The following is a 24221-nucleotide window of genomic DNA, read 5'->3' as shown; positions in this document are numbered from 1 at the left end:
GGCCACTGAGTTATGAAGCCTCTGCCCATACTTTTGTTCATACTGGAGTGTTAATTCACTTTATCAGGGGGTAAGAAAGTATGACTCCTATTCCAACCAAACATTACTGAGTGAGCAGCAGGAGCTGCAGGGACTTTGTCCTACAATGCATAATGTTAGAAACAACTTAATTACATTTCATTTAAAAGTTGAAAAGATCCACCTGAAGTGTAAGTTTAGCCAAGGCCACAAACTCATGTGAGTTTTAAATATACATGCCAAAGGATCTCAAGGCTCTTTATGTAAGATCGACAATACCACTGTTCAGTGAATGAAAACAAGCAAGTCTTTGGTTTGAGAGGCAACAGCAAAAATATTCAGCAACAAAATCAAGTAGAAGAGGCAGAATGGAAATGGAAGAATGAGACAAGGTCAATAAAGAGTACCTAAGGCACCTTGTTTATAGTCATCTTTGCTACACTCCTTAAGACCTCCAAATCATATATGAAACTGCAAATGCTAAGGAATGTGAAGATGAAACAGCAGAGGACAAAATACATACTCTTATTCCTACCTATAATTGCCATGATCAAAGGATGTGAATATTTTTCCAAGTAATAATGCAGAGAAGAATCAGAGCTAGGAAAACTAAGGAAAAGACAAACCAGTACCATTAAGTTAATTTGCTATGATGGAATTGCAAGTCAAAATGAAGTAGAAAAGAAGGCTGGACACTGACATGTCTAGTGCATTTCTCAAGTCTCAAGTACTACAGAAGGTGGAAATACCCCTCGTAATTTAACAACTTAAAAAAGAGAGTGCAAGTCACTATTTGCTTAGGGAATGTGCACTATACAGCAGGAAGTGCAAAACTGTCCTTGCCAATAAAATATGCAAAGGAGAAGTGGGATGGGAATTCAGTTCATTCTACAATAAATATTTTAATCATCAACTTAGCTGAGACTTTCATCAAATGCAGTATGTAGCTGACTGGTAATAAAAGCTACATCTGAAAGCAGTCCGGGGAAGTTTCATTTGGCCACTCCTCCCTGCAAATCAATGCCAATTTAAAAAGGGTTGGAGGGAGAATCCCATTACTTCTTTGCCTTTGTGAAAGTGGGTCACCTGTATTGAGTCAGTTCTCTGTTCCTTATACTAGGAAATAAAGCTTGTAATTAAAGCTTTCTTTAACTTAGGTGGCTTACTATGTGTTTACTGAACTGGGTCCAAGATGCTGTCACTTTGCAAATTCATGTTCCCTCCCTAGTGCCAGCCAGAGGGAAATCCATGCCTCTGCCTGCTTGTCAAAACAAAATGAAAAAAGAAAACCTCTCCGTCCATCTCTGTCTCTGGCCTTAGATGAATTCAGTTCATTCATGCACACTTGTAAAAGTTTGAGTGCCGTAAGAGATTGGAAGGATAAATCACCAAGAAATCTGTACGCTTCCAAATGAAGTCAGGTTAGCTGAACACTTCAGGGGATAGAAATACTTGCAAGGTTTTTCAGATAGCTTGGGGGAATATTGAAGTGAAGTCTAAAATGGCTGGAAGCCTGGTTACATTGTAATGCTTATCAACTGAAAACTACAACAGCATTTAGTGTTCATGAAGGTTGACTGTTACACTTTGGGCATTTTTGGGAAAGCACATCAACCTTTAAAGTAGACTAAGAGTGTACTGTCTTTCAGTACCTAAGGTACACTGAGGATTTGTGCTCATGAAGTACACAATAGCCACGGACGTTTTCCTCATTGTCCACTTCTACTTTATGTTCTCCTTCAGGTGTGGCCCATTTCCTGCTCCCTCGGAGCTACCTTTGGCTATGCGGCTGGTCTGATTCTTGCACCTCTCTGGATACACTGGAACCGGAAGCAGCTTACATACAAAAGCAGATAACTGGAGCAAAGAGAAACAAGGTATTTCTTTGTGCAGATTCCATACAGACTGTGCAAAAGTTGGGGGGGTTAATATATATATATAAATATAGTGAAAGCAGAAGATACTCAATTTAGAGTATTTCAGGCCAAGCATCTCCACTCAATAAAATCACATAGATGCTGTTTCAGCACGGTGCAGTTTTTGCTTCCTCTAAACTGTGTAACCCTGAGAGAGTGTACCTTCCAGTCTAAATAGAATAGTTGAGTTCGATGTTACTCCTCTGGATTTCACTGGTTAAAGAAGGCAGAGTCATAGTTTTAGTTTTCAGACCTGTAACAAGTCCACTGCGTACTTGATGCATTGTATTTAAATTCAGTAGAATTTCACAGTAAGCCTGGCCATTGTTAAATGTCTCTCATGTGATCAAACAGCAGTTTATGCATCTTGAGCCTATTCTCTTCTTCACTGTATGTTTCTTTGGAGTTAGAATGGCTATAATAGCTTCATCAAAAACGGTCTTCAGTCCCTTCTGTGTTAAAGCTGAACACTCCACATAGCAGTAGGCTCCTATCTGTCAAGAAAATAAGTAAATTCAGTAGCAGTATACTTCACCTGTTCAGTTCTATCTGTGCACTTCTGCACTTCTTTTTTCTATAGTGACATCAAAACATTTGGCTGTGATCTAGAAAAGTTATCTGCATGTGCATCTTGCTATAGAGAAAAGATTTGTCTTTGGCCAATGATCTAGAATGTATTGGAGTTGATTTGGTTTGCAAAGGAAGCATATTAAATAAGCTCTCTGGATTGGCAGTGGGGTCTTAAGGTATTTTTTATAATTAAACAGCAAAAAAGAATTACAGAATTACATGACCAACTTACATTTCAAAAATAAGACTCTCTAAATAAGTGTCCTGATAAGCACTATCCTTGTAATGTCTCCAAATGGTAGTGAAGCATCACCAAGTAATTTCATAAAGTTGTTTCCAACATTTCACTTGAACAGGAGAGCTCCCTTCCAACCTCAGCCTCTCTGTGTCTTTAATTCTCTGACTACTTCTTAGGTAGATTTTAAGAGAGTCTACACAGAAAGTTAGAACTTGACTAGCAGGGAAGTGCTATTACACAGCTCTGCTTGGTCACTGTATTCAACAACGTAAGTAAATATTGTTACTAAGGTTTCATACCTTGAAGAAATGAGCAAGTTGTAAAGGAAGAAAAAGTCAACTGTCAATGTTTTGGGATTTTTTTTTGCTGCTTTGTTACTTGGTTGCATTTAGGGGTATCCAGTTTACCTCTTTTGCTAATTTCTGTCCTTGCTCCACAGATACGGGCTTCTCTTTCATGTCATTCAGTCTTGCCAGAGTTTTTGGGTCATCACGAAGATCGATCTAGCAAGAAAGATCGCAGTCATGTTGGAATACTGTTTCTAAACAAAACAGGTTATGATACCCTCTTTTTAAAGCAGAACTATTTATTTAATGAAGCGTTACATATATAAAAATGGAGTCATGTTGTGATTCAGTCCAAGGACCCTTCCAGATCCAAGAGCCCTGTAAATTTAAGATGTGAACTACTACCTTTAATCCAGAGGGAACAAATGTTTATTCTGTACATCACCTCTTATTAGGTGCGATCATCTTGGAATACCAGAATGTGTATATACCAGCAGTGGCAGAAAAGATTAACCAGTATGTGGGCCATTTTTTACTGAAGCCCAGTCCTCTGCCCATGAGAAGCAAGAGGAAGATGTCTTACTTCTCCCCGTGCTTCTTTGGTCATATCCAATAGTGGCTGAAGCAACAGTTGTAGACTCAAGTAATTCCAGTAACACGGGTACAAACAGACTATTTTCTGCCATGAATCCCATGACTTCACAGAAAGTCACACAGAGCAGCAAGTCTTGCTACTATTTAAAATCCATGTGTTTTAACAAAGTGGGAGATAGCTCATTAGAGAACAACACAGATCTGTTTTTTATTGCCGCTTGCTGGGGTTGTGTCTTCAAAACCAGAAGGAGCTGCTGCTCAGGTCCTGTCGGGCCTGAATTTCCAGACCAAAGAAATGGCACCATACAATCATCTGAATTGTTTAAATAAAGTAGAAGGGAACCAGATATACCTGTGTTCCTACTAGTAAAAAGGGAACATTAGGTGCATATTCCTTCAACTCCGGTACCCACTCTTCCTTCACGTTTTGAAATGAAGCAGGGTTCACCACTGAGAAGCAGATAAGGAAGACATCGGTCATAGGATAAGATAAAGGTCTCAGACGATCATAGTCTTCCTGAGAAAGAAAAATTCTGTTATCTGCAGTATGAAATTGATGGTTCTCTTTTGTCAACAGTTATAAGCAGAAAATACGGTTATATCTCAGGAATTCTGTTGCAGCAAACTTTATGAATGTTTATAACCACTCCAGGTTAGTTAGTGAGGCAGCTGGATCACAATCCGCATCTGTGTGTAACTGTATGTGAACAGAAGTATTTTGAGGTCTGTTATTACTGATAGAAGCTTACTTCTGTATGACAGTATACAGAAGATTGTACTATAAAAGGTTTACACGTTAAAAAAAATATGCAAAAGGCTTCTGGTTCAAATATTCTTACAGAGCAAAGGTTAGCATTTGTTTGACCAAAGAGAAAGACACAGTTGTGACTGCTACAGAGCCACCCAGGTTAGACAAGCTAGGCTAGATTAGGGCACTTAAATGTTCTCTTTTGGATCACATGTAGAAGTGATATTTAAGGCCCTCTTTAGAACTTCCTTTCCATCTGTTAGAAACCTTTCTGCTAGTGATGAGGGCAGGTAAAATAAGGATCAGAAGGGACCTTTTTTGCCCAGGTTCTGCTTTCCGTAACGAAGCTCAAAAGAGGGGAGAAGGAACAGAAATTGAGGATCAAGAACACTATCGGGGAACATTAATGCCCTTTGGAGGCAGAAGTTAGTGTGAAAAGATTACAGTTTGGGTCATTTAGAGGCACCACTCCTCCCTTCAGAGCATAAAACTTCGTAGCAACAAAGGTACCTAGGCGCACTGTCCTTACTGGAAAACAGGAGCTCTCTCTAGCATGAGACAAAGTGGATTCTGACATTTTTTAGCTAAGAGCAGGAGGACACATGCCCCAGCCTCTCTCTGCAAGGCTTCCTTTGGTCCATGGTAGTGAACCAGTGCCTTACCATTTCCACCTCAGGCTTTTTAGTTTTGGGGGGGGGGGGGGGGTTGTTGGCTTCTGTTTTTTTTTCCCACAGATAACTAAGACTGATCTCAAGCACTGCAGTGACAATGAAGAATGCTGGGTTTATGTATTCCCTTCCACAATAAACACACATTTATTATGGCTGCTGCATCATCCTCCTTTTTTCCTCTGTAAGCTACCCAACATAATTAAATCTCACAAATATTGGAACAACTTCATTAAATGTAGAATGTAATTCAACTCCATGTTCGAAATAAGCCAGAAAATTAACTTTTTGTTTCCTTGGCAACTGTCACATTACCAGATTATTAACCTAGCACTGCACCCTCAAGATAACAAACCCAAACACATTCATTATTAGGTTTTAAAGATGGTGTCACTAGAATTTCAGAAAACATGTGAGAGCTTCCTCAGAACAGTTTCTGTTAGACCAATCTTTTCATTTTAAGTCAGTATTTAAGGAGAGCCTGGATGAGGCACTTGGTGCCATGGTTTAGTTGATTAGATGGTGTTGGGTGATAGGTTGGACTCGATCTCAAAGGTATTTTCCAACCTGTTTAATTCTATTCTATTCTAATAGCTATGGGGAGAGGGCCACTGTAGAGAATATACAAGCACTGGAGCAATTTCTGCACTAGCAAGGAGGTGACCATTGGCCAGTACTCTTCTGTGTCTGTTTACTCAATATTCTGAATTGTAATCATAGAATCAGTATTTCTCATGTGCTATTTTGATTATACACTCTACTGCCAGTCTTGTATATACTCTATAAATTTGTCAATAAGCTGGAGCATGCTTAGCTGTAAACATAGGCTCGCAGTTTCACAGCCTTGGTGACTGATGCTGCTGTGAAACTGCAACATTTGACAGGCCTTTTTGAAGATCATCTGTTTCCCCTGCTGGTCTTAGGCTTCTATCCTGATTCAAGAGAGAAAAAAAGTGACCATCTTTTCCACATCTGTGACCATTCTTCATAGAAGCAGAAATAACTTTAAGAACATCACAACATCAACCCGAAACTCTTCCACATTCAATTCTTTTTTTGAACATGTATTTTGCATTTCCCTTCTGCTGAATGTAGTTAGATCCTGTTAAGGGTTGCCACTATGTTTGCTGGGGTGGAGATCAAGATCCTAAAAGAAGCTTCCTAACTACAAATTACACTGGTCCCTGGAGTACAGAATCTGTATGCAGAGGTGTTCCCAAATTCAGCTCTACAAAAATATGTGGGGTATCACCAAGTAAGTTTTTCTTTTAAAATAAAAAAACAATCTAGTTTTAAGTGATAGAGCTTAAGAGCTGCCTTCCCTGCACTCAGCATTTTCTGAAAATCACACATCTGGGTTACTTGAATAACTAGTAAACAACTAGAACAACCCGTTACTAGAATAGGTAGTAAATAACTAGAATACTGTCTGCATTAAATGCTGCAATGGAGACAACACTTCACTGTTGCCAGGAATTACTGTTAGGCCACTGACCTTAAAACACAGAATCATAGAATCAATAAGGTTGGAAAAGACCTCAGAGATCATCAAGTCCAACCTGTCACCCAACACCTTATGACAACTAAACCATGGCTTCAAGTGCCACGTCCAATCCCCTCTTGAACACCTCCAGGGACAGTGACTCCACCACCTCCCTTGGCAGCACATTCCAATGGCCAATTACTCTTTCTGGGAAGAACTGTCTCCTCATCTCCAACCTAAACCTCCCCAGCACAGCTTGAGACTGTGTCCTCTTGTTCTGGTGCTGGTTGCCTGGGAGAAGAGACCAACCCCCCACCTGGCTACAGCCTCCCTTCAGGGAGTTGTAGACAGCAAGGTGGTCTCCCCTCAGCCTCCTCCAGGCTAAGCAACCCCAGCTCCCTCAGCCTCTCCTCATAGGGCTGTGCTCCAGACCCCTCCCCAGCCTCGTTGCCCTTCCCTGGACACGTTCAAGTGTCTCAATAGCCTTCTTAAACTGAGGAGCCCAGAACTGGACACAGTTCAAGGTGTGGCCTAACCAGTGCTGAGTACAGGGCAGAATGACTTCCCTGCTCCTGCTGGCCACACTATTCCTGATCCAGGCCAGGATGCCATTGGCCTTCTTGGCCCCCTGGGCACACTGCTGGCTCATGTTCAGCCTACTGTCAACCAGTACCCCCAGGTCCCTTTCTGCCTGGCTGCTCTCCAGCCACTGTGACTCCAGCCTGTAGCACTGCAGGGGGTTGTTGTGGCCAATGTGTAGAACCCGGCACTTGGACTTGTAAAATGCCAACATCTCTTTAGTGAACCCATTTCAAACTACAGACCTTTTATTTATAGCAAACACTAAGAATTTTGTAATTTCTTGTATAGTTTACTTTAAAACATTAATATTTTGTTTATCTTCTTTAATTCCATTGGATACAAGTCCCTGTACATTCTGCTGCATCTTTGTATTGCCCCTTACTTCCCAACATACTCACCAGCTACCAGCTGGGACTGAGCAATGTTATTGTCTTAAGGTGGCTGCATTGCTGGACTCCTTTCCTACCCCTGCATCTATTTATATGCCTTTTGATTTGTACCATTTGATCTGCACTGAGCAAGCTGTGGGTTCAACCTGTGTAATGAAAAAGCTAAACCCAAAGCAAATACGGTGTGATTGGATATAGCTTGTATGAGGCCATGCTATTCATTACACTGACTTCACTGCATTTACACTTACTTTAACAGAGGATTTGGCTATACCCACCAATCCTGCTGCTTGAAACAAGTCAGTGCTGCATGGCTCTCCTTTAAACCTTGTTTGTGCTACATAAATTAGGTTTGTAGTGATATTTATTATGCAGGTGATTCTAATAAAGCCTCCCACCACATGGTTAGACTGATCCTGGGTCCTCATAAGAGACACTCTGGCTTGCATGTTGCCAGCATCTAGTAGGTCATCTGTACTAAAAGACTCCTTCTGCTCCCTAACAGCCTCTCAGAAATAACAATCACACCTGAAAACTTTCTCTGATATATTGGACCTAGGTGACTGCTGCACCTGGAATGAATTTAGACTGGATATGAGAGAAGCCTGGAAAAATCTCATTGCTTCAATTATAATTTATTTCCTGAGTCTAACATAAGGGAAATAAACATGGTTTATTCTAAAATTAAATGCAATGGTGAAATCTAATCATGCTAGACCGTTAACATAAATTCCACTTTGAGTGCAGGTACACACCACACTGCACAACAATTAGACTTCTAATCTAATTGGAGGAGGCAATGTGTATGTATTTAATCATTAGAATTATTTAAAGGAATTAAACTGGAATATTTTAAGAATGTGATTAAGATGGGCAAGAAAGCCAGTAAAGATCAAAATGTGCAGTACAAGTCTTAAAAGCTCCAGGCTTCAACTTTAAAACAAAATTGTTTGCTGAAGCAGATGAATACAGACAGAAAACCATGCTGAAAACATGAGTTGTAACAGCTTTAAACAAATTAGATGTGAGAATGTTTGCTTAATGGACATTATATGGAGCTGTGATCCCCTATAAAAGATAGTACATTGCAGCACAACATCCATCATTTACCTAGTATCTCTGGTAACCCAGGACAGCTGCCAATACAGAACTGACATGGAAAGAGAGATGAGATGAAGGAACTAATGACTTGACTTAGCTTCTCAAACTGGGAAGGATTGTTTGGGGGTTTTGTTTTGTTATTAAGAGGGGAGAATGGAAATTAATACTTTTATATTTTTATTTTACCCTAGACTTGATACTCCACAGCATCCTAGCATTGCCTTTATCTTAGTTCCTTAAAGTCTCTCCTTTAGATCTCCTTCTCCATGCTACAGTACCTAATAATATGCCTCTCTGAGATTTTCCTCTGCCAAGTACTTGAATCACTGAGTTTCACTGTATTTTGGATGTTCAGATGGGTTTGACACGTCCAAAATTAGGCTATTTCTTTTCCTGGTTGTGCTGGGTTACACCCATCCTAGGGGAGGGCTGCAAGAGCCCTGCTTCCCCAGGGGACAAAAGAAACCTGATCCAGGTGAACAGAGAGGGACTTGCCTTCCCACTCCCAGGAGGAGGGGTCCCCCAGGTCGAAGGTGGTCTATTCCACTCCCCCTTCCTGTCCAGCAAGACTATGAAGAGGAAGACACTGCGGCCATTTGCCCTCTTTGCTCCTGCCTTGCCTGTTCGAAAGCACCAACAGCTGCTGCTGGCCTCCTGGTTCTGCCACATGGCCAGGCCTGGTCTTCTCCCTGCTGCATCCAGGCTTCTCTAAAGGACTGAAATCCACACACCTCGAGAGAGATACAAGGCATCCAAGCTTGGTTTTGTACATTTTCCTATTCATCCTTATTCCTTACCCTTGTAAACCATTCCTATTACTGCTATGTGTGTGTGTGTATATATATATATATATGCACACATATATATTGTTAAAACATTTACTTCTCCTACTTCCAAACCGACTCCAAATTGTTTTTTGGTAGATTTGCCTCCTTCTCTTTTCCCCTGCCCCCCCTTGGTTTTTTTCTTTCTCTTCTTTTCCTTATCAGGGAAAAAGAGGGGGGATGTGGGGGGCAGGGGAGGAATTCTTGGTTTGCTACCATCTGAGCTCTTAAACTCCAGTTAAGGCTCAAACCCCTACACTGGTGTGTACTTGCTCAAAGGCAGAGGTCTCGAGGAACTTGTACGCAGACTGAAGAAAAGTACTGCAATTCTAAGTGCCATAGTTCAAGTAGTACAGTTGGTTTTGAACTATTGTAGCAGAGGCCCTGTGCAAGGTCATGATAATCCAGGCCCAGTGTTTTGTACTCCAATGAAACCAAAGTTGTTAATGATTTTATGTGTTTTGCAGCTTAGGAACTAAATTTTAACAATACATCTCCAGTTCAATCATACTGACATATTCTGATAAACAAAGGATAACCCTATTTCTTTTCTGTTCTGAGAAGGTATGACATGGATGGGAGGGAATAAAATAAAGTATGCACCACTAGAAGAAAAACTGGAGCTCCACAACTCCAGGTTTGTAATCTCTGTGTTAGTAACCATCTGTTGCTTTCACAGCTTACAACAGCAATCGTAAGAAGAGGTTCTCAGTCTCAACCGTCTCTTTTTAGACTGGAAGCCAAAAATAGACACCAGGCAGAGTTGCTAGAGAAATCCAACCTTCATGCAGTGAAAGGTAATTACTACTGCTGCTCAGAGGGTCTCAGTGAGGCACACACACGTAACTACCTGGTTTCCGCAGAGCAAAATTCCAGACAAAAATTCACGTTTTAATCCATTTCACAGTAGGGCTTGGTAATGACAGTCTGAAGTCCTCTCTCAGGGTGAACTTCCACGCTTCAGTTTTTGAAGTGCATTTCAAAGCTACCCTTCAAGACTCATTTTTCGTAGTGGTCCTCCCTGAAAACAGATTTCTGTTTCATAAGGCCCCCTGTAGTATTTTGGAAAAGGCAGCAAGTGAACCGTAACGACCTGCTCTATCTAACGTGTGCCCCAGGGACCTAGGAATTGCTCAGCTACCCTAGTGGACACATCTTGCTGTCTCCCCTGGGTTATTTGAAAGCTGCTGAACTGCAGCTTTGCCATAACCACTGGTCAAAGCCTACCAGAGCAGCTGCCTACTCCAGAAGCACACCAAGAAACAGACTTCACCCCACTGAATCACCCTGTGGTTTCTGATTCTACGAGATGCTTGGGTGGGGAAGGAGAGTGAGGGAAGTGTTCTGTATTGTCTCATGCCAAGCACAAACTGCTTCCCTGTCTAGAAAAACTCTCAAAATTTTTTCAAGTCTGAGCTATATAACACTGTAAATCTTTGCAAGGAGGGAGGGTGAAGCATCCCCAGGATGCTGGCTTCCTGGCACTGTCGCTCACAGGACACCACTAATGCAGGACCATTTGGCAAGCTGCAGAGACTGACAGAGCATTGCCATAAATATCTGCCATGTTACACTCATCACCACATTTGTTTTTTCAGTTGCCTAACATATGTAGCCAGTAGCTTCTAAACACACAAAACAAGATGTGGTGACTATTTCCTGGCTGCAAGGGGAAAGTGCACTCCAGACCCTCTGACTCTTCACAAGCTTCTGGGGATACAGCTTGCGTTGCTAAAGAAAGCAAAGTTGTCCTGTTGAAGTTTGTTCACAGGTTGCCCAGGCGGTGCAAAAAAAGCTGCCAGCTTGGGCTCAGCATCTATTTTTAATTTATAGAAAAGGCTTCAAGAATGCAGGGTAAGCACTCTTCCATTGTATTCTAAAAATGAAGTATGCTGATCTAAATCCATCTCTAAATTCCTGAGAGGAGGACTGTTCAAAGGAGGTATGAATTATACATTGAAAAAGCTCAGGGTTTGTGAATTACATTTTTTTGACAGAACTTTCCTGAAAAACTTTTCTATATAGAGAGAAATAACTAGCTGGGAGATGAAGCCTGCTAAGATGGATTTTAAAACACTAGAGCCAAAAAGGACAGAATATTCCTATAGTTGTAGACAAAATTGCCTTTAAATTATCGGAACTGATCTCTCTTAATGGAAGATTAAATACTGTCCAGCCTGTGGTGGTTTGGCCCTGGCTAGGGGCCAGATGCCTACCAAAGCCACTCTATCTCTCCCCTTCTTAGATGGACAGGGGAGAGGGAAAATATAACAGGCCTGTGAGTCAAGGCAGAAGCAGTTTAGTAAGATGAAAAGCAAAGGCTGCACCTGGAAGGAAGAGCAGACAAAGATTTTATTCTCTACTTCCAATTAGCAGACAATGTTCAGTCCCTCCTGGGAGGCAGGGCTTCAATATGTGTAGGTGGTTGCTCCAGAGGACAGACACCATCCATGAATGTCCCCACACTTCCTTCTTTCACTCAGCTTTTACATCTCAGCTGACATCATATGGCATGGAATACCCCCTTGGTCAGTTTGGGTCAGCTGGCCCAGCCGAGTCCACTCCCAAGATCCTGCCCATCCCTCACTATTGTTGGGAGAGAAAAGCACAGCCTAGGTGCTTGGCTGAACAGTAGCCAAAGCAGTGGTGTGTTATCAACACCCAGCTACAGCACTGCAAAACACAGCACTAGAAAGGTGCTCTAGGGAGAATTAACTCCAGCTCAGCCAAACCCAATACACAGTGCAACCCTCAACCCAGCACTGAAGGGTCAATACTAAACCGTATCACTAAGCACCAGGTCCACATGCCACTTGAACACCCCCAGGGATGGTGACTTCACCACTGCCCTGAGCAGACCATTCCCGTGTTTGATAACCCTTCAAGTGAAGAAGTATTTCCTAATATCCAGCCTAAATCTCCCTTAGTGCAGCTTGTAAGTTGGCTGAGGACAGTAGCCACTAATGCATGAAATGACACAACCTCTTCAGAACTGCTGGAATTGTCATGTATAGTTCAGACACATTTTTCTTAACACAATTCAGCCAGTCACCATTCTAAACTAATAAACTGCTTAGAAAAATCACACAACACAACAGTAAAACAATATGGTTCTTCTCTCTGCCCTCATTTTGCATTTGTCTAGTTAGAAGAGGGGTAGTTCTGTTAAAGATGATTTGGAGGTTTGAAAAACAATCCTGAAACTCTGTCCCAAAGCATCCATTTTAGTGATGTTGGGTTTTATAATTCACAATAGAACTGCAGCATTTGGAATCAGCATGCTGTATATTCTTTTTTAAAGCCCAGGTTCTTTTTCACTTCTAAATGAAAAATAAATTTCTGTTACCCCACAGGCCCAGGGAAACATGAATACATGAAGCCCAACAAACCCACATCCAGGAAAGGGCAGAAGAAAAAGTCTCAAACCATTCTGATTTCCTGGTTGTTTTTTTTTAGGTAGTGGTGTCTGTAGATAGGAATAGCTGACTTACCATTTTGAATGCCTGAAACTGACAAAACCTCAGTACTGTTGAAGTAAGTTTTATGTCCACTTTGTCCATGTGTTCTTAATAAAGGAACAGGACCAAAGCTTACTGAAAGCAGCACTAAGGTGCCTGCTAATAAAGAACTTTGGATCAGGCCCTAACACACACTTTTAAGTCCTTTTGCATTGCAGGTTGGCAATGGAAGCAGTTCTCTACATTACATTTAGTTTAAGATGTCATCTGGAGACTCAATCAGGAATTAGGCTATAAATAAAAAGCATGCATTTTTAGTAGTTTTCATATTTACCAAAATATAAAAAGCTCTTTGCAAAGGAAACTAATTTCTATCAAGAAATGTAACTATGCCAAAAATTCCCAGGGTCCTGTACATTCTCTCACCAGAGAAACTTGGCTAAGGTCATGCCACCTTATGCCCAGTTGTCTCTGCCCATCACTCTTGCCTCCTGCAGTACAGCTGTAGATTATACAATACTCATGTTTGCAGGTGCAAACATGCTCTTAAAACTATGTCAGGAATTAAGAGGATATGCAACAACATTGTGCTAGAGGAGCAATAACTACATATTTGTATTGTCTTTTTAGATGGTGGTGTTTGGATAGCATTGAAAGATGTCACTGTACCACAAAGAGAACTATAAATAAGTAAAAGTCATAGAGAACTGTCACAGACTGGAGGGTATCTACAGACTCTTAACCCAGGAACAAAACGGGGGGGGGGGGGGGGGGGGGGGGGGGGAAATTTATGTGACCACACAATGTTTAGCAAGGGTCTCTCTAGGTCAGTAGTCTTCCTAAAATTGGACTCTTAACATAAAAAATGCAAGTTTCAGAATCATAGAATCAATAAGGTTGGAAAAGACCTCGGAGATCATCAAGTCCAACCTGTCACCCAGCACCTCATGACTAACTAAACCATGGCTTCAAGTGCCACATCCAATCCCCTCTTGAACACCTCCAGGGATGGTGACTCCACCACCTCCCTGGGCAGCACGTGCCAAAGGACAATTGCTCTTTCTGGAAAGAACTTTCTCCTCACCTCCAGCCTAAACTTCCCCTGGTGCAGTTTGAGACTGTGTCCTCTTGTTCTGGTGCTGGTTGCCTGGGAAAACAGATCAAACCGCCCCTGTCTACAACCTCCCGTCAGGTAGTTGTAGACAGCAAGAAGGTCTCCCCTGAGCCTCCTCTTCTCCAGGCTAAGCAACCCCAGCTCCCTCAGCCTCTCCTCACAGGGCTTGTGCTTAAGACCTCTCACCAGCCTTGTTGCCCTCTCAAACTTGGTTTGATTTGGCTTCTTTACTTTGGTCTGCCCTTAATTTAGTGTTAATTTAGTGAAGACATTCTCAATCTACATTTTCAAACACAACCCTTACATTATATTTTAATATAACTCAGTGTTCTTATTCAGGACAGCTCTGAGGCTTTTGACACACTGAAAATGAAACATAACTACCTTGAGCTTCCAACATGTATTTAGTAGATGCTTCTGGGAACTCAGAGCAGCATGTCCCTTCCTGAGACTCCCAATCTGGTGATAATACTACTCAGCTATCTTTCCAGGAAAGCTACAGTGCTTTCAAAGCCTGAGTCCCAGTTCACAAGAAGGCATCTGAATGTAATCTTTGTGCTGGGATTACTCTTGTTGTTGGAAAGCCATTTTTTAAAGCAAATCTGAAGGTACAAATCCCCCTCCTTTTGAAAGCCTGTCTTTGCTTAAATACTTGTCTAGAGAACTCTCAACACAGCAATTGTTATCGCAGGCACTTCACCTTCTGTTCTAAGGGAGAATCTAGGCACACTTTTCTTTTATCTGTGTGCATCCAGTTGTTGCCGCAGAGCTGTTAAATCTTTGTGGCTGAAGCATAGAGCAGCTTCAGCAGAGGCTGAGCTATTCATAGGCCAGCATGTCGGCTGGGAGTGAGCTCACAGCTTCCCAGCACCAGCTGCCAGAGAGGCTAGGACAGTGTAAAGGGAGCAAGGGAAAATGCATGGAGGGAGGAGCATGGCACAGAGGGGAAGAGTGGGAACAGGATGTTAACTGCTAACATTTCAGGGTTTGGATCTACCAAAATCAGGTTGTAGGTTTCAGTGTTTACAAATATACAGTAAAGGGTGGCAGGCTTTGCATTGTGTGAGATCATACTTGCACGTTCCAGGCTTGCATTTGGCACTACAGCTATGTGGTAGGTGCAACTCGAAAGGACTTGTGTTGTCTGAAGAGGGACATTTCTATCACATGGACAAAACGATCAGCAGCTGCTCCTCCTTTCAGCAGGATACTGAAGCAGCAACTGCTATACTAGGGCTACTTACCACAGCTGAGACAAACAGCTGGCAAGAAGTACAAAGATTACTGCTATTTCTTATTTTATTTCTAGCAACCACTGCAAGTTTGGTGACCATCCACTTTAATAAGCACACCTCCATCCCTCTCTTTCCCACTGGCACATTCACAGTTATAAGCATTTTATTTTCACACCTGACCTTAACGCTGGCACTGATCTTGCTAGTATTTAAATTAACTTCATGCACAGCAACAGCCCAACCAACTTTATATGAAATTGCCTGAAACACAGGGCCTCCATTACAACCAAAAAAATCAGTTTATTTGGATTAAGAAGGCTGCAACTGTAGAGTAGCCACCAGTATCTGAGCTGAAAGGAACTAGCCACAAGTGACTTGGTCTACTCTCATGCTTCGGATGTTTTGTGGCTACTGTTTTTATAACAGTTGAGAAGGCACCAAGAGCTTTATTGTATCAGAGGTATAGCTTATCCTACATGTATTAGGGCCTTTAAAGGCAAATAAATAAAGTGGAAAGCCAAGGAACACAGTTTACCTCAGCTTTGTCCAACCAGGCCACACTAGGATCACAACAGTCAGTGATGCTGAAGGATACAAATGTTATTAGGCACTGCACCATAGTAAGATTCACTGTGCTCCTTCTGCACTCTGCTCTGCACTGCCCAGATGCTGGCTTGGTGCCAAACCTGCTCCAGACAGCCATGCTATGCCTCAGCATCTTTCTTTCCAGGGCTGCAGGAACAGCACAGGTACTGCTCCCCCATCCCCCCATCCTCCTTCCAGGTGCTTCCACCTGTGTGCAGACTGCATATACTGGAGGAAAGGGACACCATGAATGAAAACCCCACAGCAAAGTGGTCTGAGAGGAGGATGGACCCCAACTGCCATTTTAAGTAACAGCCTTCAACATGGACTGAAATCCCCAAGAGGTAACTCCTGTGTATCTCCCAGCTTAACCCCACCACAGCACACCTCTTCGTTAGTCCTCACAGATACTGCTCCAAAAGTTTTAATACCAGGGAAGTTGGCAGTATTCTTTTTGGTATTATGAAAGATCAACATGATAATCACATGTCACTAGTTCAAAAGCACTCCAACATGCTGAAGTTAACAGCCTGATGAAGACAGAGTTCTCATCCCAGGCAGATTTTGCCACATCCCCTGCAGTATCGCAGTATCACAGTATCACCAAGGTTGGAAGAGACCTTAAAGATCATAGAATCCAACCTGTCACCACAGACCTCATGGCTAGACCATGGCACCAAGTGCCACATCCAATCCCCTCTCAAACACCTGCAGGGACGGTGACTCCACCACCTCCCTGGGCAGCACATTCCAATGACAAATGACTCTCTTGGTGAAGAACTTTCTCCTCACCTCAAGTCTAAACCTCCCCTGGCACAGCTTGAGACTGTGTCCCCTTGTTCTGGTGCTGGTTGCCTGGGAGAAGAGACCAATCCCTTCCTGTCTACAACCACCTTTCAGGTAATTGTAGAGGGCAATGAGGTCACCCCTGAGACTCCTCCTCTCCAGGCTAAACAATCCCAGCTCCCTCAGCCTCTCCTCATAGGGCTGTGCTCAAGGCCTCTCCCCAGCCTTGTTGCCCTTCTCTGGACATGTTCAAGTGTCTCAATGTCCTTCTTGAACTGAGGGGCCCAGAACTGGACACAGGACTGAAGGTATGGCCTAACCAATGCAGAGTACAGGGGCACAATGACCTCCCTGCTCCTGCTGGCCACACTATTCCTAATACAGGCCAGGATGCCATTGGCCCTCTTGGCCACCTGGGCACACTGCTGGCTCATGTTTAGGCAGCTGTCAGCCAGCACCCCCAGGTCCCTCTCTGTTTGGCAGCTCTCCAGCCACTCTGACCCCAGCCTGTAGCTCTGCATGGGGTTGCCGTGGCCAAAGTGCAGCACCCGGCACTTGGACTTGTTGAATGCCATCCCATTGGACTCTGCCCATCTGTCCAGTCAGTTGAGGTCCCTCTGCAGAGCCCTTCTACCCTCTAACTGACTAACATCTGCTCCCAACTTGGTGTCATCTGCAAATTTGCTGATGACTGACTCAACCCCCTCATCCATATCATCAATGAAGATGTTAAAGAGGATGGGGCCCAGCACTGATCCCTGGGGGATGCCACTGGTGACTGGCCGCCAGCTGGATGTGGCACCATTCACCACCACTCTCTGGGCTCGGCCCTCCAGCCAGTTCCTAACCCAGCACAGAGTGTTGCTGTCCAAGCCACAAGCTGACAGCTGAGACAGCAGTTTGCTGTGGGGGACGGTGTCAAAGGCCTTGCTGAAGACCAGGTAGACCACATCCACAGGCCTCCCCACATCCACCAGACGGGTCACCTGATCATAGAAGGAGATCAGGTTGGAGAGGCAGGACCTGCCCTTCCTAAATCCATGTTGGCTGGACCTGAGCCCTTGGCCATCCTTCAGGTGCGCAGTTATTGCCGCCAGGATAATCTGCTCCATCACTTTCCCTGGCACTGAGGTCAGGCTGACTGGTCTGTAGTTTCCAGGTTCCTCCATCCGTCCCTTCTTGTGGATGGGGACCACATTGGCCAGTTTCCAGTCATCTGGGACCTCTCCAGTGAGCCAGGACTGGAGGAAAATGATGGAGAGCGGCTTGGCCAGCTCCTCTGCCAGCTCTCTCAGCACCCTAGGATGGATCCCATCCGGTCCCATGGACTTGTGAGTGTCCAAGTGGCTCAGCAGGTCCCCAACTAATTCCTCATGGATTTCTGGGGCATTACACTGCTCCCTGACCCCATCGCCCAGCTCAGGAGGCCACTCGTCCTGAACTCCTCCTGCCTTGCTGTTAAACATTGAGGCAAAGAAGGTGTTCAGGACCTCAGCCTTTTCCTCGTCTTCAGTCACAGTGTTCCCCTCCAGGTCCAATAAGGAGTGCAGGTTCTTCTTGACCTTCTTTTTAGTGTTAATATATTTGTAAAATTGCTTTTTATTGTCTTTCACAGAGGTGGCCAGCTTCAGTTCCAGCTGGGCCTTTGCCTCTCTAATTCTTTTCCTACATAATCTAACCACTTCCTTAAATATACCTCGAGAAGCCTTCCCCTCCTTCCAAAGGTGACACAGCCTCTTTTTCCCCCTTAAATCCTCCAGGAGCTGCTTGCCCATCCAGGCCGGTCGCCTTCCCCGCCGGCTCATCTTTCGGCACATGGGGACCGCCAGTTCCTGTGCCTTCAAGAGCTCCTGTTTGAAGTAGGTCCAACCCTCCTGGACCCCTCGGTTCATGAGGGTTGGTACCCAGGGAACTTTGCAAACAAGTTTCTTAAACAAGCTGAAGTTTGCCCTCCTGCAGTCCAAGGTGAAGGTTCTGTTGGTACTCCTCCCTATCTCCCTGCAGATTGAAAACTTCACTATCTCGTGGTCACTGCACCCTAGGCAGCCTCCCACGGTCACATCTCCCACTAGCCCTTCCCTATTGGAGAGCAGCAAGTCAAGCAGAGCCTGTCCCCTGGTAGGCTCACTTAACAGCTGCATCAGGAAGCAGTCCTCCATTCGCTCCAGGAATCTTCTGGACTGCCCTCTCTCTGCTGAATTAAGTTCCCAGCAGATATCCGGCAGGTTAAAGTCACCCACGAGGACAAGATCTGATGATCTTGAGACATCCTCCAATTGCTTATAGAATATTTCATCTGCCTCCTCATCCTGGTTGGGTGGTCTGTAACAGACTCCAACCAGGATGTCAGATTTGTGAGGCCTCCCTCTGATTTTAACCCACAGGCTCTCAATCCCCTCATCTTCCACCTCAAGCTCTGTGGCAGAGAGTGACTCCCTAATATACAGAGCCACCCCTCCTCCTTGTCTCCTTCGCCTGTCTTTCCTAAAGAGCCTGTAACCCCCCAGTGTAGCACTCCAATCGTGCATGTTATCCCACCATGTTTCTGAGATGGCAACTATATCACAGTCACCCTGGTGGACGAGAACTTCCAGCTCCTCTTGCTTGTTGCCCATCCTGTGTGCATTGGTGTACATGCACTTCAGCTGGGCTCTCAACTTCTCAACCCTACTTTGTGCCCTACTCTTTCTTCTGCAGAGGGACTGATTTCCTCACCCTCCCCCTTCAGACCTAGTTTAAAGCCCTCCTAATGAGCCCTGCCAACTCCAGTGCTAGGACTCTCTTACCCTTTCTAGATAAATGCACCCCAACAGGACCCAGCAGGTCAGGTGCAGTAAAAGTTGCCCCCATGATTGAAGAAACCAAAATTCCACTGCTGGCACCATCCCCTGAGCCAACTGTTGACGGCATGGGTTCTCCCATTCCTCTCAGTGTACTCCCCTGCCACTGAGGGAACTGAGCAGAACACCACTTGAGCTCCTGCCCCATCAATCAATTGTCCAAGGGCCTTGAACTCCTTTTTAATCACCCTGGTGCCCTTCTCGTCAATTTCGTCACCCCCAGCTTGTATTACCAGCAGAGGGTAATAGTCAGAGGGATGGATCAGCTTTGGGAGTCTCCTTGTGATGTCCCTAACCCGCACCCCGGGTAGGGAGCAGACCTCCCTGTGGGATGGGTCAGGACGATATATGGGTCCCTCAGTACCCCCCAGGAGAGAGTCCCCAACAACTATAACCCTTCTCTTTTGAGGAGCTGGTCATTATAGTTGGTGGGGGCCGCTTGGCCTTAGGCTCCTCTCTGGATGGCTGCTCCTCAGCCCTCTCATCCCCACTGCCCTCGGCCTGCAGGGCCTCATACTTACTATGCAAGGGCAGCGGAAGAGGAGGAGAGGGCCAGAATGGATTTCCCTTGCGACCCCTGGCAGGGACCTGTATCCATCCCTCCCCATTTCCCTCCCCATTTCCAGAGACCCTTCCCTCAGAAGGGGAGATCTGCAGAGCCTTTTCCCACATATCTAACTCCTTTTTGCCTTCCCTTATTGACCTGAGCCTAGATACCTCATCCTTCAGCTCAGCCACTTCATCCTTCAGCTCCGCCACCAAACTGAGGAGAAAGTTCACCTGGTCACACCTGACACAAGTGTTCTCTCCTTCCCCCTCTATTCCAAGTGCCAGGCTGAAGCACTCTCTGCAGTACTGACATGCAGAGTCTCCCTGAGCAAGAGAGGTTACTGCAAAGCCAAAGGCATTGGTATCACAAGCACCTCACAATTAATTTTCAGTGCACTGTTGCTCCCAGCTCCAGGCAATGGAGGTGGGCTCCACAGTTCTTATCTTGGGGAAACCAGGCACCACTTGAAGCCCACTCAGTCTCAGCACATGCAGCAGCTAGGCTAATAGGAGCAACCAGCTCCACCTCTGAGAGGAATTGCTGGAGGAATGCCCTCTCGGACACCAACAGCACTGAATTCCCACCCACTTGCCTGGTGTGGGAGCCTGATTACACAGCTGCAAACCCAAAGGGGCTCAACGAACTTCCCCTGCCCAGCAGCTGTACTGGCTATTTTTCTACTGAACCAGGGCTTCAGTATTTTGGGACAAAGCCTGTCTGAACTCACACCCAAAGAGCAAAAGGTCTGTCTGCATATAAACTCAAGTTTGTGAACTGCTAGTGGCATTTTCCCCTGCTCTACATAACATGGAACAAAACCTGGATTTTAATAGAGTTATTCTCAACCTATTTTAAGCTTGCAAAGATATGAAGCATTATGTCATCAGCATAGTTACTACACATGACCTGAGTTCCTAAGAAGCAAGCTAGAAATGAGTACTGGATGTCATGAACTCCAAAGCTTGCAATTCCTCTGCTGAAGTTGCTAAATACATAACCACACAAGTTAAAAAGACCCCACAGACTGGTAAGTCAGTATTTTAGGGCAATGAGCCTGCTGTGCACCAGCTAGAAATCAAAAGGTCTTTAATCCTTGCTCTGCTCTGGGTTATCTGCAGGAGTTTGGAGTAGATCGCTGTCTGAACCTCCATTTACTCACTCCTCTTCCCTCCAAAATGAGATGTGCAGATTGTACATATGTGCTCTTATCCACAGCTGGGAACATAAACACGTGGAAGACTGTGAAGTGATTAGATACCACATGCTGCCAAGCTTTGATAAAATGATACTAGCAAGACAGTATTTTACAGTAAAACCATTTGGGGGTGATAGAATTAGAAATAATCTTGATGGATGCTGGCACAGAAATCCTGACTGAGCAGCAAACAATCTGAGCCATACAGAAGTCTGTGTAAGCAGCAAGCATGTACCAGATGTAGCACACCGTTTCCTCAACACAGAGAAGGCACCATCAACCACGTCTTTTCTGCTCTTTACTAAACATATTTAAGCTTTCTGTTATCACACTGCTCTGAGAAGGGGGGCTTGTCAGCATGCTCTCTGATGAAACAGCTTATAGCTGAATGAAATTGCTGGACTGGCACCTTCACAGAGACTCCCGTTCTTAGTTCTGCTGGACATTGTGATGGGGCTCCCATGGATAGTCCCAGATGTCCATCAGTTTGCCAAACATGCTGAAGTGGGATGGGGATAGTGGTAGAGATGTTAGTAGCACTGCAGGTCTGAGTAAAAGGAGAGTTTTGCCAAGACCAGAGACGTTTGTAAAGGTAGCCTCATTAGAACTACTTATGTGAGCTGAGGCTCCTCTGAAATAGGCCAGCAAGATCCGGTCCTGGATACATGAGAAACTGCTCTGCAATCCCAACCTAGATTTCAGTTTGTCAGAATTTGCCAACTTTTTACATGTTTTGATATTCAATTTCACATTGATAAGTTCTTCTTAGTATAATAGGAATACCTTTGCTGCCTCTTTGCTCCAGGCCAGTTTACCCTAGTAGCTTTTGAGGAGGTCAAAGGTCACTCTGTTTTGTACTCAGCACACTCAGGCAGGGGGGGATACTACAAACTACCTTGGTTAAGGTTACACAGAGCTAACAACACATGCTCCCATTAATAGCAACAAGCCACCACAAGCAGTTTGAAATGACATCCACAAATAAGTTGCATGTGTGTACAGTAGCACTAGGGTTGCTTTCACATTTCACAGGGCTCATGATAATGAACAGAAAAATAGTTGCATATTAACCAAATGCTTTATTTGTCTGAGCACGAGAACTTCATCCTGTAACTTACTTAAGCAATATTTTATGAGCTGTGTTTTGAACCAATTTCTACTGAAAGACAGGTCTATGACAGTAATAGCTGACATTAATTTGAGTAGCTTGTATTTATATCAGTGAGATGACAACCATCAAGTCAATCTTTTTGGGAAAAGTCTCACCCCTCAAGTATCAGCTTTCTGAAAACAGGGCTGCTCCCTACAATTCTCATGAAACTGATTTTACTAATCATTTCAGGCCTAACAAAGAAGGAAACGATCCATTAAATGCCTCTTCCCTTATTTAAGCTGTATTCAGATCTAAAACACGAATTTAGGCAGCAGTTGTTCAATTGAGACTAGGAATAACATGATTAAAAAATACAGTCTTGGTCTACTTGAGTCCAGTGAGAATATATAGTAGTTGCTCTTTACGAGGAAGCATGTCTGAGGTCATGTGAGATCCAACACATGCTCTCACTGCAAGAAGTTTTAACACGAGGCATACGCAATTTTACAAAAGCCATTCAGCGTTTTTGTATATACTCTGCAGCTCCTTGGAAAATGCCTGCACCTCCCTTCAAAAACTATTTTGTTTCCAGTAAGGCATCTCCAGAGAGCTGAGAGTACTTTAACCCAGCAGACAGTGGCTGGTGCCCTACAAATTAAGCCGTCCAAGAAGTGACTTGAATAATGGAGCCCTTTAGTAGCCGCTACACCAGTGACCCCTCCAAACATCTAACATTTCACCCATCATTAAAGTTACTTTAGATACATACTGACAAAGCATCCTTCACAACATTCTTAACCGAATGAATCACTTGAATTGTCTGGAATAGCAGCAGAAACCCAGGCTATTCGAAATGCAGTGGCTGCGAATTCCATTGCATTATTTTCCACCTTTAACTTGAATAACTCTTTTCGGCTAAGAGCTGTATAGGGTAAACACAGAGAGCTGCGGCAGTCCGGCTCCCTACCCGACCTGACGCGTTGAAAGCTGTAAACTCTCTCTGTTTTAAGGGGGCACATATCGCCCACCTGAAGGCCAGCGGCAGGGTCGGCACGCCGGGGAGGGGGTGGGGCTGGCCGGGGCCCATACCCGGCCCAGCGTGTTGCCCTGCAAGTGCTGGCACGGCCGGAGTCGGGCACGCCGCTCCCCTCCGCGCCGGTGGATGACACGGAGCCCCGGCCGCCGCTCCCCGGAGCCGGCCACGTACCACTAAAAATAAAGCCAGTCTCCGCCCGCGTGCCCTCGGGAGTAAGGGCTGAGCGGATGGTTTTGTTTTAAAGCCGATTTTTATTAATCGCACTGCGCAAGCCTACTCCCCTCGGAATCGCCCAGCCCGGACCGCAGCCCTTGCGAACAACTTCGGCGCCGGGAGCGCCGCGGGGACGGGGACAGGGACGGGAACGGAGGTCCGCGGGCAGCGCTCGACACTCACCTGTCCGGCGGTGTCGTACAGCCCCAGGAGGTACTGCTTGCCCCCAACGGTAACGCTGACTGCGAAGGGGGAAGAAACACAGCGAGTGAAGGACGGCAAACCCCGGCCGAACCTTCCCGCTAGTTCGGCGGGGTAAGGTCGGGAGATGGAAGAGGGGAGGGCGGGCAGCTGCCACGGCCGGCCGCCAGCCCCCCCGCCCGCTCACCTGCATAGTGGTCGAAGACGGTGGGCACGTACTCTTCGGGGAAGGCGTCGTTGGCGTAGCTCATCAGCAGGCACGTCTTGCCCACGGCGCCGTCCCCCACCACCACGCACTTCAGCATGACTGCCGCGCTGCCATGGGCCATGGCCGGAGCCCGCCCTCATGGCCCCGCAGGCGCGCCCCGCCGCGCCGAGCCCCCCGGCATCGCCGCCACTGCCGCTCAGCGGCCTTCCCCGCCAGCCCCCGCCGGACGCAGCCCCCCCGCCATCCGCCGCCTTGCTGGGCCCGGCGGGAGCCGCCTTCCCCGGCCGCG

At 45.1% G+C, this 24221-nt stretch overlaps 2 protein-coding genes across 3 annotated transcripts in view; one reads left to right on the top strand and one right to left on the bottom strand.

The window, feature by feature from the left end:
• Nucleotides 1–3294, top strand: part of PIGF (phosphatidylinositol glycan anchor biosynthesis class F) — a 26422-nt gene extending 23128 nt beyond the window's left edge. Inside the window, exons 5-6 of the mRNA XM_009910630.2 lie at nt 1762–1895; nt 3182–3294. Of these exons, the coding sequence (XP_009908932.2) occupies nt 1762–1875 (114 nt within the window). The 3' untranslated portion in view covers nt 1876–1895; nt 3182–3294. The remainder of the gene's footprint in view (nt 1–1761; nt 1896–3181) is intronic.
• RHOQ (ras homolog family member Q) lies at nt 1912–24221 on the bottom strand. 2 transcript variants are annotated; one of them, XM_054168552.1, is made up of 5 exons: nt 23912–24221; nt 23707–23765; nt 3976–4140; nt 3150–3245; nt 1912–2428 (listed from the first exon to the last, which is right to left on the bottom strand). In XM_054168552.1, exons 1-5 carry the CDS (start codon nt 24051–24053, stop codon nt 2273–2275), a joined length of 618 nt encoding a protein of 205 aa, XP_054024527.1. In that variant the 5' UTR covers nt 24054–24221; the 3' UTR covers nt 1912–2272. The 2 variants fall into 2 exon arrangements, with proteins under 2 accessions (XP_054024527.1, XP_054024528.1); XM_054168553.1 differs by having other exon boundaries at nt 2279–2424.

The sequence above is a fragment of the Dryobates pubescens genome, chromosome 16 (genome assembly GCF_014839835.1).
Source record: "Dryobates pubescens isolate bDryPub1 chromosome 16, bDryPub1.pri, whole genome shotgun sequence".
NCBI lineage: Eukaryota > Metazoa > Chordata > Aves > Piciformes > Picidae > Dryobates > Dryobates pubescens.
The sequence above is the reverse complement of the archived record's forward strand: the minus strand, read 5'-3'. Positions and strand labels throughout refer to the sequence as shown.